This window comes from Aotus nancymaae, unplaced genomic scaffold, assembly GCF_030222135.1.
Source record: "Aotus nancymaae isolate 86718 unplaced genomic scaffold, 86718_ANA_hifiasm-v0.15.2.pri h1tg000030l, whole genome shotgun sequence".
NCBI lineage: Eukaryota > Metazoa > Chordata > Mammalia > Primates > Aotidae > Aotus > Aotus nancymaae.
In genome coordinates, this window is record NW_026988443.1 from 28,506,084 (window position 1) to 28,520,384 (window position 14,301).

Genomic DNA, 14,301 nt, shown 5'->3' on the forward strand with positions numbered 1-14,301 from the left:
AGCTAGAGGATTATTTTTGACCCTGTCTCAAAAACAAAAAAATAAAAATAAATAAATTAGCTGGGCATGGTGGTGTGCGTCCGTAGTCTTAGCTACTCAGGAGGCTGAGGCAGGAGGATCTCTTGAGCCCAGAAGTTGGAGCTCATGATCATGCTATGTTGAGCTGTGATTGTGCCACCACACCCTAGCCTGGGTGGCAGAGTGAAACCCTGTCTCAAAAAAAAAAGTTGTTCCTTGATCTCACCATCCTCTCAGATAGTACTGGTTAGTGCATCTTATGCTCACTTGGCAATTGAGAAAATTTGTTCTCTAGTTCTTTGGCTATACCTATTTAGGGGTGTCTTTATTGGTTTTAGAAGTTAATTTTGGCCAGGTGCAGTGGCTCATACCTATAATCTCAGCACTTAGGGAGGCCAAGGCAGATGGATCACGAATTCAAGAAATCAAGACCATCCTGGCCAACATGGTGAAAGCCTGTCTCTACTAAAAATACAAAAATTAGCTGGGTGTGTTGGTGCACACCTATAGTCCCAGCTACTCGGGAGGCTGAGGCAGGAGAATCTCTTGAACCAGGAGGCAGAGGTTCACTGCATTCCAGCTTGTTCACAGAGCCAGACTCCATCTAAAAAAAAAAAGTTAATTTTTTATCAAGTCTAGGTGTGAGTGTACAGTCAAACATTCTTGAGAAAAGTTGAGTGTAGAGCAAAGTAAGCTAAAAGTTACAGGGATGTATAAAAAAGTAGAAGACATAGTGTCCACATGCAAAAAAAAAGTTTCTATCTCTTACCCGCTGCCCTATGGTTATGTGTGTGCTGACAATGTATTTCTCCAGTCCCAACCTGCAGCTAATTGAGGGAGATGCAAAGCAGCTGGCTGGAATGATCACCTTTACTTGCAACCTGGCTGAGAATGTGTCCAGCAAAGTTCGTCAGCTTGATCTGGCCAAGGTAATACATGGAGTTTCTTTTTTTACTTGAGACAGGGTCTTGCTCTGTTACCCAGGCTGGAGTGCAGTGGTACAATCACAGTTCACTACTGCCCCAACCTTCTGGACTCAAGCAATCCTCCCACCTCAGCCTCCTGAGCGGCTAGGACTACAGGCATGCACTACCATGCCCAGTTAGTTTTTATATTTTTTGTAGAGATGGGGTTTTGCCATGTTGCCTGGGCTGTTCTTGAACTCCTAGGCTCAAATTACCCTTCCACCTTGACATCCCTCGGGAAAAAGTTGACTATAGAGCAGACTAACCTAAAAGTTACAGGGAGGTATAAAAAAAGTAGAAGACATAGTGTCCATATGCAAAAAAAGTGATGGGATTATATATAGGTATGAGCCACCACATCCAACATAGTAGCTTCTTTATTTATTTTATTTTATTTTATTTATTTATTTATTTTTGAGCCTCAGTCTCACTCTGTTGCCAGGCGCGATCTCAGCTCACTGCAATCTCTGCCTCCTGAGTTGTAGCAATTCTCCTACCTCAGCCTCCTGAATAGCTGGGACTACAGGCATGTGCCGCCATACCCTGCTAATTTTTTTTTAAGATGGTGTTTTGCTCTTGTTGCCCAGGCTGGAATGTAGTGGCACAGTCTCGGCTCACCACAACCTCCGACTCCCAGGTTCAAGTGATTCTCCTGCCTCCGCCTCTTAAGTAGCTGGGATTACAGGTACACGCCACCATGCCCAGCTAATTCTGTATTTTTTATAGGGACAGAATTTTTCCATGTTGGTCAACTTGGTCTTGCACTCCTGACCTCAGGTGATCCGCCCACCTATGTGAGCCACCTTGCCTGGCCAATAGATTCTTTATTGCCCTCTACTAACTCAAACATCAAAATGTCCTTGGGGCTGGGCGTGTTGATCATACCTATAATCTCATCACTTTAGAAGGCCAAGGCATTAGGAATGCTTGAGCCCAAGAGTGCAAGACCAGCCTAGACAACATAGGAGAACCCTTCTCTACAAAAAATACAAAAATTAGCTGGGCATGGTAGTACACACCTTTATACCAGCACTTTGAGAGTCTGAGGCAGGCTGATTGCTTGAGTACAGGAGTTTGAGACCAGCCTAGGCAACATAGCAAACCTTGTCTCTACTTAAAAATACAAAAAGTAACCAGGTGTGATGATGCACACCTATAGTCCCAGCTACCTGGGAGGCCAAGGCAGGAGGATCACTTAACCCCAAGAGGCAGAGATTGCAGTGAGCCAAGGTCATGCCACTGTACTCAGTCTGAGTTGCAGAGTGAGACCCTGTCTCAAATTAAAAATAAATAAATAAATAAGTTAATAAATGACAGTTCTATTTTTAAAAAAAAAAGCCTACCACATAAAGATTAGAGGAGCACCAACCAGTAGAAATCTAATGTAAGATACCAAAGCCAGATAAAAATATCACAGAAGACATCAGACCAGTAGCTCTTATGAATATAGACATAAAAATACTCAACAAAACCTTAGCAAAGCAAGTCTAGCAATATGTAAAGAAGATTATATGCCATGACGAAGTGGAATTTATCCTAGGAATACAAGGTTGATTTAACATCTGAAAATCAATTAAAATTAATGACCAGACAGGCACGGTGGCTCACACCTGTAATCTCAACACTTTGGGAGGCCAAGGCGGGCGGATCATGAGGACAGGAGTTCAAGACCAGCCTGACCAATATGGTGAAACCCCATCTCTACTAAAAATACAAAAATTAGCCGGACGTGGTGGTGTGCACCTGTAGTCCCAGCTACTCGGGAGGCTGAGACAGGAAAATCGCTTGAACCCGGGAGGCGGAGGTTGCAGTGAGCCAAGATCATGCCACTGCACTCCAGCTTGGGCAACAGGGCAAGACTTCATCTCAAAAAAAAAAGTAATGGCCAAGACCACAATTACTTTTGTACCAACCTAATAATATACCATATTAATAGAAAAAAGGACAAAAACACATGATCACCTTATAGACTCAGAAGAAAACATTTGACAAAATTCAGTGCCCCATCACGGTAAAAACACTCAACAAATTTGGCATAGAGAGGAACTTCTCAGCCTTTATATAAATGGCATCTGTGAAAAACCACAGCTGGCCAGGTGTGGTGTCTCATGCCTATAATCCTAACACCAAAATACCAAAGCAGTAGGATCTCTTGAGGCCAGAAGTTTGAGACCAAACTGAGCAACACAGTGAGACCCTGTCTCTACAAAAATTGAAAAAAAAAAAAAAAAACCCTCAGCTAACATCATACTTACTGGTAAAAGATGTGATTCCTCCTAAGATGAGGAAGAAGACAAGGGTGCATTCTCTTACTATGTCTCTAGAATAAGCAAGCATGTTTTAAAAAAAACTTTAATATGTGAGTTGGTGGCTGTATGGTTCTATCCAGGGCAATTAGGTAAAAAAATGAAGTAGGCCAGGCGTGGTGGATTACTCCTGTATCTCAGCACTTTGGGAGGCTGAGGAGAGAGAATCACTTGAGTTCAGGAGTTCAGGACCAGCCTGGGTTTGGGCAACATGGCAAAACCTTGTCTCTACAAAAAATACAAAAATTAGTTGGTTATAGGGATGTGCTCCTGTAATCCCAGGTATTTGGGAGCCTGAAGTGGGAGGATTGCTTGAACCCAGGAGGCAGAGGTTGTAGTTAGCCAAGATTGCACCACTGCACTCCAGCCTGGGCACAGAGTGAAACCTTGTGTCAAAAAAAAAAAAAGGTGGGTCTCTGTGGCTCAGACCTGTAATCCCAGCACTTTGAGAAACCAAGGCAGGCAGATTGCTTGAGCTCAGGAGTTTGAGACCAGCCTGGGACACATGGTAAAATCCTGTTTCTACAAAAGAAATACAAAAACTAGCCAGGCATGGTAACACATGACTATAGTCCCAGCTACTTGGGAGGCTGAGGTGGGAGGATAACTTAGGCCCAGGAGGCAGAGTTTGCAGTGAGCCATAATTGCGCCACTGCACTCCAGCCTGGGCAACAGAGTGAGACTGAAATAAAGAGAAAATGATTTGATCATGTTATTAAAATTGTGTGATAACTATCAATAGTCTCGATCGTCATCAGTAACAGTTATGTTAACAGTAGTGGTGGTGTTTGTGAGATTGCTCTTGATAGCTTAAAAGGACATATGGTTGACCAGATTCAGCTCCTGAATCTCCCTACCTTCTTGGGAGGTGTTTTTGAAAGAATAGGACGTTGTTTCTAAGTACCAAATTTTTTTGCAGAACCGCCTCTATCAGGCTATTCAGAGAGCTGATGACATCTTGGACCTGAAGTTCTGTATGGATGGAGTTCAGACTGCTTTGCGGAATGAAGATTATGAGCAAGCTGCAGCCCACATTCATCGCTACTTGTGCCTCGACAAGTCAGTCATTGAGCTCAGCCGACAGGGCAAAGAGGGTCAGCATCCCAAACTGCTGGTTTTTAGTTTAGTTAAAATCATCTGTAATCTGAAGTAGGCAGACTCGACTAGTAAAAACATATCAGTTAGTAGGAAGTTTTCTTTTTTCTTTTTTGTTTGAGACAGAGTCTCGCTCTTGTCAGGATGGAGTACACTGGAGGAATCTCAGCTCACTGCAGCCTCCGCCTCCCGGGTTCAAGCGATTCTCCTGCCTCAGCCTCTTGAGTGGCTGGGATTACAGGCACACACCACCACATCCAGCTAATGTTTTTTGTATTTGTAGTAGAGACAGGGTTTTACCATGCTGAACAGACTGGTCTCAAACTCCTGATCTCTGGTCATCCACCTGCCTCAACCTCCCAAAGAGCTGGGATTACAGGCATGAGCCACCACACCCAGACAGGAAGTTTTTTTATCTGGTGGTAGGCCATACGTAGGTCCTGTACCATCCTGGGGCTGGTTTTGTTACAGTAGTGCCCCCTTATGTGTGATTTCACTTTCTGCCATTTCAGTTACCTGCAACCTGAGTTACTCATGGTCAGCCTCAGTCCAAAAATATTAAGGGAAAATTGCAGAAATAAACATCTTACTAGTTTTAAATTGGTTGCTGTTCTGAGTAGTGTGATAAAATCTTGTACCCTGTCTGTCTGTTCATCACAAGAAGGGTGAGTACAGTACAGTAAGATACTTTGAGAGGCCACATTTACGTAACTTTTGTCACGGTATATTGTTATAATTATTCTATTTTATTATATATTATTGTTGTTAATCTCTTACTATGCCTAATTTGCAAATTAAACTTTATCGTAGGTATGTATGTATAGGAAAAAACAAAGTATATATTAGGTTCAGTATTGTCTGTGGTTTCGGGCATCCATAATGGTCTTGGAATGGATCCCCTACAGATGAGAGGGGACTACTGTATTCTCATTTTATGGAAAAGGAAACTGAATCCAGATCTACTGATTCTCTGGCCAGTGCGTTCTTTGCACTTGACCATATTGCCTACTTTTAAAATGAAATTCTTAGCCTGATGTTTTAGATCATCCATGATCTTTACACATTCTGTCTTTCTAGCCTTGTTTAATGGTGTTCACTTATGCATCCGTTCATTGTGCAAATATTTCTCAAGCTCCTCCATATGCCAAGGAACATGCTGCTTGCAATACTCTGCAGATATTCTTTTTATCTTTCTGCCTTCTGTTACTTATTTCATTCCCTTTGCCTGGAATGTTTGTTCCGCCTGTACAGGTATCAGAATCCTGCCCATCTTCGAGAGGTGGGATGTCACCTTCTCTAGGAAGCCTTTTCTGATTACTTTAACCAAAAATGTGACTTTTGGCACCTTTCTTATGACACTTATTGTGTACTGTATTTCATCATCATTATTTGTGCACAAACTTTATTTCTTCTACTTGATCCTAACTTCTGTGATGGTATAATCATGGCTGATTCATCTTGTAATTATACATATTGCTAGCACAGCATCTTACACATAGTAAGTGCTTAATACATATTTGTTGGATGCATAGTATTACACAGACAAAGTGGCGTGGACCTGACACAGTACCATTCTTTACTTGAACTTTCATTTTCTGCCCGTTGAGCAGGGAGCATGATTGATGCCAACCTGAAATTGCTGCAGGAAGCTGAGCAACGTCTCAAAGCCATTGTAGCAGAGAAGTTTGCCATTGCCACCAAGGAAGGTGATCTGCCCCAGGTGGAGCGCTTCTTCAAGATCTTCCCACTGCTGGGTTTGCATGAGGAGGGATTAAGCAAGTTCTCAGAATACCTTTGCAAGCAGGTATGGACCCTGATTGCTTGGCAGTATAATTGTGTGACTCTCTGCCTGCAGATTGGGGCACTTGATGGATCCAGTTTCTGTGGATACTTTATCTCTTCGGGATTGACACCCCTTTCTGCCCTTGCTGTGTAGGCTGGCAAGACTGGATGCATGTGTTCATTCAGCACATCCATTGCCAGCCTACTGTATACCAGGCATGGCCAAGACATCTGCCAATGCACTTTCATTTTCAACAGACCAAGTGAAAGCATACGAAATTAAAATGCAAGTTTTCTGACAAGTTGAATCACTCTTTTTAAGCTGTCAGTAAGGAACTGACTTCTTTTAAGAGCAATTGGAATTCGTGGTTAGTGGTTTTCAATACCAAGCTTGAGTCTCAGAATAAGCCACATTGAGATGAAGGAGGTGACCATATAAGGTTAAATCCTGATAAAGAAACAGGCTTTGGTTAAAGTCTCAAGGCTTCCCTACTCTAACCCCTTAGATGGAGAGAAGCAAGTCCAGCAGGCATTTGTGCAGAGGGTTGTTGGCTTTTGATTGGTTGATTGATCAAGATGAGATCTTGGTCTGTTGCCCAGGCTGGAGTGCAGTGGTACAGTCACAGCTCATTGCAGCCTCGACTTCCTAGGCTCAAGCAAATTTTCCCGCCTCAGCCTCCCAAGTAGCTGAGACTATAGGTACATGCCACCATGCCCTGCTAATTTTTTTTTTTTTTTTTTTTTTTTGGTAGAAAAGTTCTCACTGTGTTGCCCAGGCTGGTCTCAAACTCCTGGCCTCAAGCTGTCTTCCCACCTCAGCCTCCCAAAGTCCTGGACCTACCACCCCACTCAGCTATTTTTTAGCTATACGTCTCTGTGCCTCACCAAAAATTCTCTATCAGACCATTATTCTTCTGTTAAGAAAAATGAGACCATTCCCTAAGTGCTGACATATTTTATTTTTTAATATGTGGCTTGTTAAACAGGGTACAAAACAATATGTTGTCATTCCTGTTTGAAATGAGGGAGTTAGCAATCAAGATATATTTGTATAAGCATAGGGTTTATTTTGGAAGGGTTAATAATGGTCATCTCTGAAGAAAATTGGGAAATTAAGAGACACACAGGTTAGAGGAAGAACCACTTTTCACTGAACATTCCTTTGTTCCTTTTGAATATTTAAGTGTGCGTTTTACTCATTCTAAAAAATTAATTAAAAACAAAATACAACAGCTCTATGGTACTTTTTTTTAATCAGTATACTTTGCCACCTGGGACCTAGAAATGCTTCTACCTTTAATCCAGTAAAAATCCCTTCTGCAGTACCCAGGTCTTGTCCTGCTTGACAAACCGCTGTTAATGATAACATGCCAAGCATAATGGCTCATGCCTGTAATTCCAACACTTTGGGAGGCTGAGGCAAGAGGATTACTTGAGACCAGGAGTTCAAGACCAGCCTGGGCAACATAGAAAAACCCCATCTCTACAGAAATTTTTTAAAAATTAGCCTGGCATAGTGGCTCTTTCATGTAGTTCCAGTTACTCAGGAGGCTGAGGTGAGAGGATCAAGGCCACAGTGAACTATGACTTTAGCTCCCTTGTACTCCAGCCTGGACAACAGAGTGAGACCCTGTCTCTTATTTTTAAAAATGATGGAAAGCTACACTTTGAGAAGATTGTTGAAACTGGGATTCTCTGCCTTGGCTAATGGCAGTCCATATTTTCCATGAGGAGGAAATAATGGAAGAAGAGCTACCACCATGCCCATGTTCCTTGTCCTGCCTGAGGCTCAGACAGTTCATTGGCCCTCAAGGGAGTTTCCTCTGTGCTGCCTGGGCTTCCAAACATCAAGAGAAATGTTAAAAAAAAAAAAAAAGAAAGCTAGTGGGAGGCCTTTTTGGAAAACTGAGACATACCTGGTGTGAGGCTGGCCTTTCTGAGAAATGTATGTGAGTTTTCCCCTGTTTTAGGTGGCCAGTAAAGCTGAGGAGAATCTGCTCTTGGTGCTGGGGACAGACATGAGTGATCGGAGAGCTGCAGTCATCTTTGCAGATACACTTACTCTTCTGTTTGAAGGTGAGCCTCTTTCTCCACTCTAGAGAGACTAGAGACATTTCTGTATGACACCTGCATCCTAGCCTTTCTTCTCACCCTTCTAGCCTGATGACTTTAATTTAATCTTGTAGTTTGCTGTGTTTTAATTGGTTGGTTAATTAAATAACTTCCAGATTCAGTGCCTTATTAGCAAAGATTAGAATATCTCCAGTATTCTGATCCTGCCTAATCCTCAAGCCCCAAACTCTGTAAGAATAAATTTAATCCTAAAATAAATTACTGGAAAGCAAGTGATGCTGATTTCCAAAGATGCTGCTGTAGAAAACAGTATCAATGTAATTTATCAAATTTCTGCTGGTGTACCAAGCACTGTACATATTTAACATATTTGCTTAGCAACCCCTAGCATTGATTAGACCTATTTGTGTTCATATCAGAAAGTGTAGTGGCCAAAAGATTGAGCTAGACCCTGGTTTAGTCTCAGATGGGAGCAAGTTATAAGAAGAATACTTGGAATACAACCCTCTTGCTTCCTCCCTTGTAGGGATTGCCCGCATTGTGGAGACCCACCAACCAATAGTGGAGACCTATTATGGGCCAGGGAGACTCTATACCCTGATCAAATATCTGCAGGTGGAATGTGACAGACAGGTGGAGAAGGTGGTAGACAAGTTCATCAAACAAAGGGACTACCACCAGCAGGTGAGCAGGGGAAGCTACAGGTGGGGTTTGGTAGCAGTTTTAGCCAGGAACACTGAGTAGAATAAATTGGAGGGGAAAAAATGAAAAAAGGTGCAAACAAGAGAAAAATAAATGGCTGAGTGCAGACTGGCCTGCATCTTGGCCATTGCCAGCTCACTTTGGACTTGAGGTGTTGTTGAGTTGATGGTGGCCTCAGTTCAAGACTGAGAAGGAAATAAAAGGGGCATCCTGAAAGGAACACAACAGAAGTGGTAGACCAATTCTCCATCACAAAATGTGCACCATTGCCCTCTGGTGATATAATGACAATTCTGTTACTTGAGGTGGTATTAAATGTCCAAGTAATGGTCTCCAATTTCCCCTTCATTCCTTAGATGTTAAAGATAACGTTTGCTTTTTCAAAACTTTATTTTTTCCTTCCTTTGAGCAGAGAAAGTAAAAGTAGGACATAAAAATAGGAGTGGCCTCATACAATTGTATTTCTAGAACTCCAGACTAGGAGACTGTAGACAGTAGTCTTTTGCAACACCATTAGTGTGACTTTTAAGCACAGTAATAGAGGTGAGTATTATTAGCATCCAACCCAGAAACAAATCTTTGGCCTGTCATCCTGAAAGCCCACTGCTGGCTTGAAGGAAAGGTAAGCCTAGTAAGCAAACTAAACCTAATCATTCTTGTATGCCAAAAGTTTGAAGTGTCCGGCAAGAGGCCAGTAGATGGTGGGGTGGGGAAGAAGAGTATTCTCATTCCTGTGGTATATTGCAGTTCCGGCATGTTCAGAACAACTTGATGAGAAATTCTACAACAGAAAAAATCGAACCAAGGTAATAATCCATCTCTTTTCTTCAGCCCACAGGAGTTTGAATTGGTAATCATGTATGACTCAGACTACTGTGTTACAATGTGGTCTGTGTTTTTAAAATGTTTTATCAATTGCTCTTATTTTTCAGTGGAATGTATCATATGAACAAAAGTATATATAAATTAAATGTGTAATAAGTCATAATCAGTACAATCACATGTCATTTAATAACTAGAATACTTTTTTTTTTTGAGACAGAGTCTCACTCTGTCACCCAGGCTAGACTGCAGTAGATCTTGGCTCACTACAGCCTCTGCCTCCCAGTTTCAAGCATTTCTCCTGCCTCAGCCCCCCAAGCATCTGGGACTACAGGCGTGTACCACCACTCCCGGCTAATTTTTTGTATTCTTTAGTAGAAACAGGGTTTCGCCATGTTGGCCAGGCTGGTCCTGAACTCCTGACCTCAGGTGATCCGTCCACCTCAGCCTCCCAAAGTGCTGGTGTTACAGGCATGAGCCACCACACCCCACCAACAACTGCAATACATTCTGAGAAACATGAATATCACAGGGTGTACTTAGCCTACTACACCCCTAGGCTATATGGTACAACCTATTGCTCCTAGGCTATAAACCTGAATGGCATATTCATATTGTTGTACTGACTACTTTAGGCAATTGTAACACAATGGTAAGTATTTGTGTATCTAAACATGGAAAAGGTACAGTGAAAATACAGTATTATATTACTGGACCACTATTCTGTATATAGATACAGTTTTTGGGGGGTTTTTGTTTCTGTTTTTGTTTTTGTTTTTGTTTTGAGATAGGCTCTTGCTTTGTAGCCCAGGCTGGAGTGCAGTGCAATGGTATGATCCTAGTTCACTGCAGCCTTGACCTCTTGGGCTCAAGCAATCCTCCCACCTTGGCCTCCCAATTAGCTGGGACCATATGTGTACACCACCATGATGGGCAAATTTTTGTATTTTTTGTTGTAGAGACGAGGTTTTGCCATGTTGCCTAGGCTAATCTCAACCTCCTGGGCTCAGGTGATCCTCTTACCTCCCAAAGTCTTCCCAAATTGCTGGGATTATAGGCATGAGCCACCATGCCTGGCCCAGCAGTTCATTTTTGACCAAAATGCTCTTATGTAGCATGACTGCACTTTTGAAGCCCCCAGAGTGACTCTTCTCTTTCCCTCCTTCAAAGGTAACTGCTATCCTAAAATTTTAAACTTTTACTATTTTTTTTTTTTTTTTAGAAACAGGGTCTGTTTTCCAGGCTAGAGTGAAGTGGTACAGTGGCACAGTCACAGCTCACTGCAACCACCAACTCGTGGACTCAAGTGATCCTACGACCTCAGCCTCCTGAGTAGCTAGGATTACAGTCACCACTCCCAGCTAAATTTTTTTATTTTTCGTAGAGATGAGGGCTTGCTATGTTGCCCAGGCTGGTCTTAAACCTCTCATCTCAAGTGATCCTCTGGCCTTGGCCTCCCAAAGCACTGGAATTACAGGCGTGAGCCACTGTAATCCAGCCAAACTTTTACTTTTTTATAATAAAAATAATATATGCGTATTAAAAGAAAATCTAAACTTAAATTGTATTCATTCAATCAACAAAGTTTTACTGAGTACACATTTGGGCCAGATACTGGTCCTTGATATGGCAGCAAGCAAAGTGAGCAAACAAACATAATTCTGTCTTTGTGGCACCTATGATCTGTGAAGTAGACAGATAATAACCGTAGCTAACACATGTGTAGTATCAACTATATGCCAGACACTGTTCTAAACACTTGACAAATTTAAACACTTAACAAATTTAAATCATTTAATCTAAAGTTTCTTGGCCTCTGCACTAACGGCATTTTGACTGGATAATTTTTTTTTTTTTTTTTTTTTAATTATCCATCACCCAGGCTGGAGTGCAGTGGCACAATTTCAGCTCACTGCAACCTCCACCTCCCAGGATCAAGCAGTTCTCGTGCCTCAGCCTCCTGCGTAGCTGGGATTATAGGCGCTCACCACTACGCCTGGCTAATTTTAGTAGAGAGAGGGGTTCACCATGTTGCCCAGGCTGGTTTCAAACTCCTGACCTCAGGTGACCTGCCCGCCTCAGCCTCCCGAAGTACTGATATTACAGGCATAAACCACTGTGCCTGGCCTTGACTGGATAATTTTTTGTTAGCAGGGACTGTTCTATGCATTGTATAGAACAGCATAGAAGCATCCCTGACCTCTGTCCACTGGATGCTAAAAGACCCCAGCGGGATATGGGTAGGGGAATGGGGGAGCTGGGAATAAAATGCCCTCAGTAGAAAATCATTGATTTAATCCATAAACATTTTACAGATGAAGAAACTGAAGCCTGGAGAGGTCAAATGACTTACCCAAGGTCATGTGGCTAGAAAGTGGTAGAGTGAGAAATGGAGTCCAAGCAGTCTGACACTAGAGTGGATGCCATCAGCCACTGTGATACACTAAGTGTGGGGTATAGGAGAGCATGTCATAAAGGCATGTGGCCTAATCTGGGAAAATTGAAGAAGGAATTCCTAAGGAAATGACCTTAGATCTGAGACCTTAAGAGTAAGTAGGAGTAAGATGTGAGGAGTGTTCCAGATAGTGCAAAGAAAGCATGTGCAAAGCTCATGGGTATTTTAAAAACTAAAAAGTCAGTGTAGCTGAAGTGCAAAGAGTAGGGGAGAGCCTGAAATGGTGGATATCGAGCGATCATTAGAGTCAGGCCGTTCAGTCTTATATTCTGAGAGCAATGGAAACTATATGGTATGACCAGATTTATGTTTGTGAAGATCTCTTGGGGCCAGGTGCCAAGGTGGCCCCTGCCTGTAGTCCTAGCACTTTAGGAGGCTGAGTTGGACAGATCACTTGAGCCCAGGAGTTTGAGACCAGCCTGGACAACATGGGGAAACCGGTCTCTGTCAAAAATACAAAAATTGTACAAACCACAGTGCTTCCAAAAATTTTTAAAAACACAAAAATTAGTTGGGCATGGTGGCACACTCCCATAATCCCAGCTACTTGGGAGGGTGAGGTGGGAGGATTGCCTGATCCCAGGGAAATTTAGCCTGCAGTGAGCTATGATTGTGCCACTGTACTCCGGCCTAGGAGATAGAGGGTGACCCTATCTCAGAAAAAAGAAAAAGAGAGAGAGAGGAAAGGAAGGAAGGTTGGAGGGAGGGAATGAAAAGAAAAGATCTCTTGGACTTCAGTGTGCAAAGGAAGTTAATTTTTGTATATCTTGTGAGGTAGGGGTTCAACTTGATTCTTTTTCATGTGGATCTCAGTTATCCTAGCACAATTTGCTGAAAAGACCCTTCATTCATTATTGAATTGTCCCAGTACTCATTGAAAATCAGTCAATCATCTGGACTCACAATTCTGTTCCATTAATCGATATATCTATCCATATGCCAGTACCACACTCTTGATTGCTGTGGCTTTGTAGTTAGCTTTGAAATCAGGAAGTGGGATTCCTCCAACTTTGTTTTTTTCAAGATTATTTTGGCTATTTATCCGGATAAATGAATGGGTGTAGGGCACAGTTTAATGGTATTTCCTAACATCCTCAAGACTAAATTAGAGATTGGGGAGTTTTCTTTCACATGAGACATAGATAATCTTTATTCAAACCACAAAAGAAGCCAGGTGCTCTGGCTCATGCCTATAATCCCAGCACTTTAAGAGGATCACTTGAGGCCAGGCATTCGAGACCAGCCTAGTCAACATGGTGAAACCCCATCTCAACTAAAAATATAAAAATCAGCCAGGCATGGTGGTACACACCTGTAATCCCAGCTACTCATATGGCTGAGGCATGAGAACCACTTGAACCTGGAGGCGGAGGTTGCAGTGAGCCGAGATTGTGCCACTGCATTCCAGCCTGGGCAACAGAGCAAGACTCTGTCTCAAAAAGAAAACACACCTCCCAACCTTTTATATACCTCTGGCAGAATTTTAGGGGATAATTTAGGTGAAACAGGTATTTACAGAAAATGTGGTTGACAGCTATCTCTGATTCTAATTGGGTCAGCAGAGCCAGGAGGGCCATCTGGCAGAGCCAATCCTTATGGGCCTAGTGGGGAGGGGGAATTTGGGACTCTGTTTGCCCTCTAGCTCTGTGTCTAAGGGAATCCACTGTCTTCCTGTTCCTTCTGCTCCATGTGTCTCAGAGAACTGGACCCCATCCTGACTGAGGTCACCCTGATGAATGCCCGTAGTGAGCTGTACTTAAGTTTCCTCAGGAAGAGGATTAGCTCTGATTTTGAGGTGGGGGACTCCATGGCCTCAGAAGAAGTAAAGCAAGGTAAAAGTATTTCCCCCTATTTTTTGGGAGGGTTGAGATATAATTGGCAGTGTTTCATAATGGTTAAGCCACAGATCTCTTACTAAGGAAACAATTGGGACTTATTAACCCCTGGTGGTCTGTAGGCAAATTGACTCCCAGGAGGAAATCTAAATTTACTGGATTTTAGAATTAGACTAGGTCTTTGAGGCCATCTAATCATTTTACAGATGAGAACGTTGATTCCCTGTTTTAAACATTATGGGATATAA

At 42.5% G+C, this 14,301-nt stretch overlaps 1 protein-coding gene across 3 annotated transcripts in view; it reads left to right on the plus strand.

Moving 5' to 3' along the window:
* Positions 1-14,301, plus strand: part of COG4 (component of oligomeric golgi complex 4) — a 35,287-nt gene that overhangs the window by 4,739 nt on the left and 16,247 nt on the right. For 2 of the 3 annotated variants that reach the window (XM_012437450.2, XM_064383287.1), the window contains exons 3-9: positions 833-947; positions 4,209-4,383; positions 5,995-6,188; positions 8,137-8,242; positions 8,766-8,923; positions 9,689-9,747; positions 13,917-14,050. In XM_012437450.2, coding sequence (XP_012292873.2) covers positions 833-947; positions 4,209-4,383; positions 5,995-6,188; positions 8,137-8,242; positions 8,766-8,923; positions 9,689-9,747; positions 13,917-14,050 — 941 coding nt within the window. The remainder of the gene's footprint in view (positions 1-832; positions 948-4,208; positions 4,384-5,994; positions 6,189-8,136; positions 8,243-8,765; positions 8,924-9,688; positions 9,748-13,916; positions 14,051-14,301) is intronic. The other variant, XM_064383286.1, reaches the window with a different exon arrangement.